Raw genomic sequence first — 3,254 nt, 5'->3', positions numbered from 1 at the left:
GGAACGTAATCCTGATTATCGGAGCTCATTTACTGGAACTTACTTTTTTGTTTGCCTTATTTAGAGAACGTAATCTTCTTACGTCGGCATGCACTTTTCTTACATCGGTGGTTCTCAGAAAAGCATCATGGGTAGTGGGTTTGGACACGCATATTAGCATGGGAGGTGCGCTGGTAATCTTACCCTTGCATGCACACTTTTTTACAACACATGCAAGTTTTCTTGCGACGTTGAGGCCTAGGGATGGACTGGGGTGAAGAATAACAATTTCTCACCCAGGGTGACGAATAGCGCGACCCTATATATATATATATATATATATATATATATATATATATATATTAAGGATAGATAGATATATTATAAAAAGGAAAAATCACAGGATCCATGGATGCGCCACTTGTTGACTAGGTTGACTCGGACGAAGCCACACCAACCACACACACTTCTTCAACCTCTCGGCGCTCCAGTCCTTTCCGCCTCACTCCCCTCGCGCTTCCTCCTCCGCCTCGTCGACCCGGTCCCACTCGCGGCATCCTCCGCCGCCGCGCCGGCGCAGCGATGGCAGCCCGCGCCCCTTACTTCGCCCCCGAGGAAGGCGCGCGGGGCATCCGCCCAGGGGAGTCACCTGCCGCGGCGCTCCGCCGGATCCTGGCGACGCCAGGCGCTCACCAGGCGCCCTGCTGCTTCGACGCGCTCGGCGCCCGCCTCGTCGAGCGCGCGGGGTTCCCGATCTGCTTCATGGGCGGTGAGCGGTCGCTTTGCCCCCTCTCACGTTTCTCGCATGTTCTTTGTTCCTCCGGCTGTGTTCGTGCGCGGTTGTTGTAGTAAAACCCTTGTGAGGTTTAAGTTTTTGTTGGAACGATCGGCTGGAGAATAAAAGGTCCTTCGTCACCCCGGTAGTAGTAGATCTAACCAACCGTGCATTCAAAGTGTTCCAGTCAACTCACGGTTTGACATATCCTCTTGGGAAGATGAGAATCACCTTCTCCATTGCTGAAATTTTCTGCTCACTGGAAGGAGGGATAGTCCATATATCACCCTTGATTACCAGCTTAATAAAGATGTGAGTTAAAGTTTATCTGGACGTAACTTGCATTTTGCTAACAATAGTTAAGCTGGCAATTTCTTGTCATGACACATGACAAATATTGTGTGCAAATAATAAAAAATGGAACCAGAGCCGACTTGAAGAATAACTATGCAAGCACCCGCAAAAAGAAAAAATTATTCAAGAACCATTATAGCTCAGAAAGTTAAGATACAAATATTTTCCGAGTATTTGTTCTGGGTAAATGCTGCTTGTTTTGGTGTTTAACTAGGAATCTCTGTCCTTAAAGGTAGTTAATATCTATTATGCTGAATTGTTTGATGAAATAAACAACATGGAAATTAATAGATTGTAATGGCTTTTTGCATACTGAACTTCTCCAGGGTTCTGTGAAAGTAACTTTTGGTGTTTGCTGAAGGTACTTCATGCATTGGAGTTTTAATATATGTTCTCCATTCAGGTTTCTGTGTTTCTGCCGCACGACTTGGATTGCCAGATGTTGGATTAATCTCCTATGGAGAAATGGTTGATCAAGGGCGTCTAATCACTGAAGCAGTTTCAGTCCCCGTGATTGGTGATGGAGACAATGGTTACGGAAATTCTATGAACATCAAGAGAACTGTAAAAGGATATATTAATGCTGGGTTAGCTGGAATCATGCTTGAAGATCAGGTACTCATAGATTTCCATACATTTTCTCCTCCACTTGTCAAAGTCACTGCTCTTATTTTTCAGATAGATTCGGTAATTATTTTGAATGATTTGGTGAGTAACCTTATGAGTCTCATAATAGGCTGTAACTCCTTAATTTGAAACTGAAATAATTTCGATCTTATTTCTTTCTACTAAAAGTTGCTAGGCATAAGGCATTAAAAAAATCGTTGTTCCCCAGAACTGCAGCAATTTATCAGTTCCTTGTTTTTTTTAATGTGGTATTCAGTGTGTGTCTTTAGAGTGTACAAAACTAAATATAAATAATTGTTTATTTTACATCATATGAACGGGAGGTGTTCTTCTGGCTGATGGTAGTGAGTGATTAGGATTCAGACTCCCACTCCATGGTGTTCAATTATGGGAATGCATTTGTAGGATCCATCCTTAAAAAAATTGAACTGAGAACTTTAATCTCATTCACTGGACATGATTCTTACAATGCAAGTTTTTTTGGGCATATTTGGATAATGCAAGCTAAGATAGTTTCCACTCCAGTACTGTATATCATAATGCACATAATAGGCTGTAACTCCTTAATTTGAAACTGAAATAATTTCGATCTTATTTCTTTCTACTAAAAGTTGCTACGCATAAGGCATTAAAAAAATCATTGTTCCCCAGAACTGCAGCAATTTATCAGTTCATTGTTTTTTTTAATGTGGTAGGATCCATCCTTAAAAATTGAACTGAGAACTTTAATCTCATTCATTGGACATGATTCTTACAATGCAAGTTTTTTTGGGCATATTTGGATAGTGCAGTGATAAATACTGTATATCATAATGCAGGGCAGAAGGGTAATAATCATGTCCAAATATGCCCAATGCCCAAAAAAACTGTATATCCTTAATGCAGGGCAGAAGGGTAATAAAGTAATGTTTTGGAGTAGTGCTGATTTCCTTTTGTAAGATATTTGCAGCCATTGGAATTCCAAATGAATCATTTGATCCAGTGATAAATACTTCTCTTTATATCTTTGTGTGTTTAAGCAGACATTGATTTAATTTTATTTCAAAGTTTCCTTAATTTCTATATCGAAAAAGATGAACAGAAGACTTGTGTAATTGATCTTCCGCCTTCTAAAATTTTCATTAATTGATACAATACATAACATATTGAAGGTGGCACCAAAAGCATGTGGACACACTGAAGGAAGGAAAGTCATCTCGAGGGAGGAAGCGGTCATGCACATAAAAGCTGCTATAGACGCTAGAAAGGAGAGTGCCTCTGACATTGTTATTGTGGCGAGGACAGATTCCCGTCAAGCTGTTTCTCTTGATGAAGCATTATGGAGAGTTCAGGCCTTTGCTGATGCTGGAGCAGATGTTCTATTTATTGATGCCCTTGCTTCAATAGAAGAGATGAAGGCATTCTGTGCGGTTGCACCTGGAGTACCAAAGATGGTAAGATGGCCCACCTGTGTTTGTTCGTCATACTCAAGTTAGTCATTCAAAGGATAACATTTTGATTTATATAGTTTTGCTTCGGT

At 40.8% G+C, this 3,254-nt stretch overlaps 1 protein-coding gene across 1 annotated transcript in view; it reads left to right on the top strand.

The window, feature by feature from the left end:
• The first annotated feature begins 431 nt into the window (after nucleotides 1-431).
• LOC123189049 (2,3-dimethylmalate lyase) overlaps nucleotides 432-3,254 on the top strand; it is a 4,747-nt gene continuing 1,924 nt past the window's right edge. Inside the window, exons 1-3 of the mRNA XM_044601365.1 lie at nucleotides 432-748; nucleotides 1,512-1,723; nucleotides 2,887-3,168. Coding sequence (XP_044457300.1) covers nucleotides 562-748; nucleotides 1,512-1,723; nucleotides 2,887-3,168 — 681 coding nt within the window. The 5' untranslated portion in view covers nucleotides 432-561. The remainder of the gene's footprint in view (nucleotides 749-1,511; nucleotides 1,724-2,886; nucleotides 3,169-3,254) is intronic.

This window comes from Triticum aestivum, chromosome 2A (assembly GCF_018294505.1).
Source record: "Triticum aestivum cultivar Chinese Spring chromosome 2A, IWGSC CS RefSeq v2.1, whole genome shotgun sequence".
In the NCBI taxonomy this organism is placed as follows: domain Eukaryota; kingdom Viridiplantae; phylum Streptophyta; class Magnoliopsida; order Poales; family Poaceae; genus Triticum; species Triticum aestivum.
This window is presented reverse-complemented; position numbering and strand designations above follow the sequence as displayed.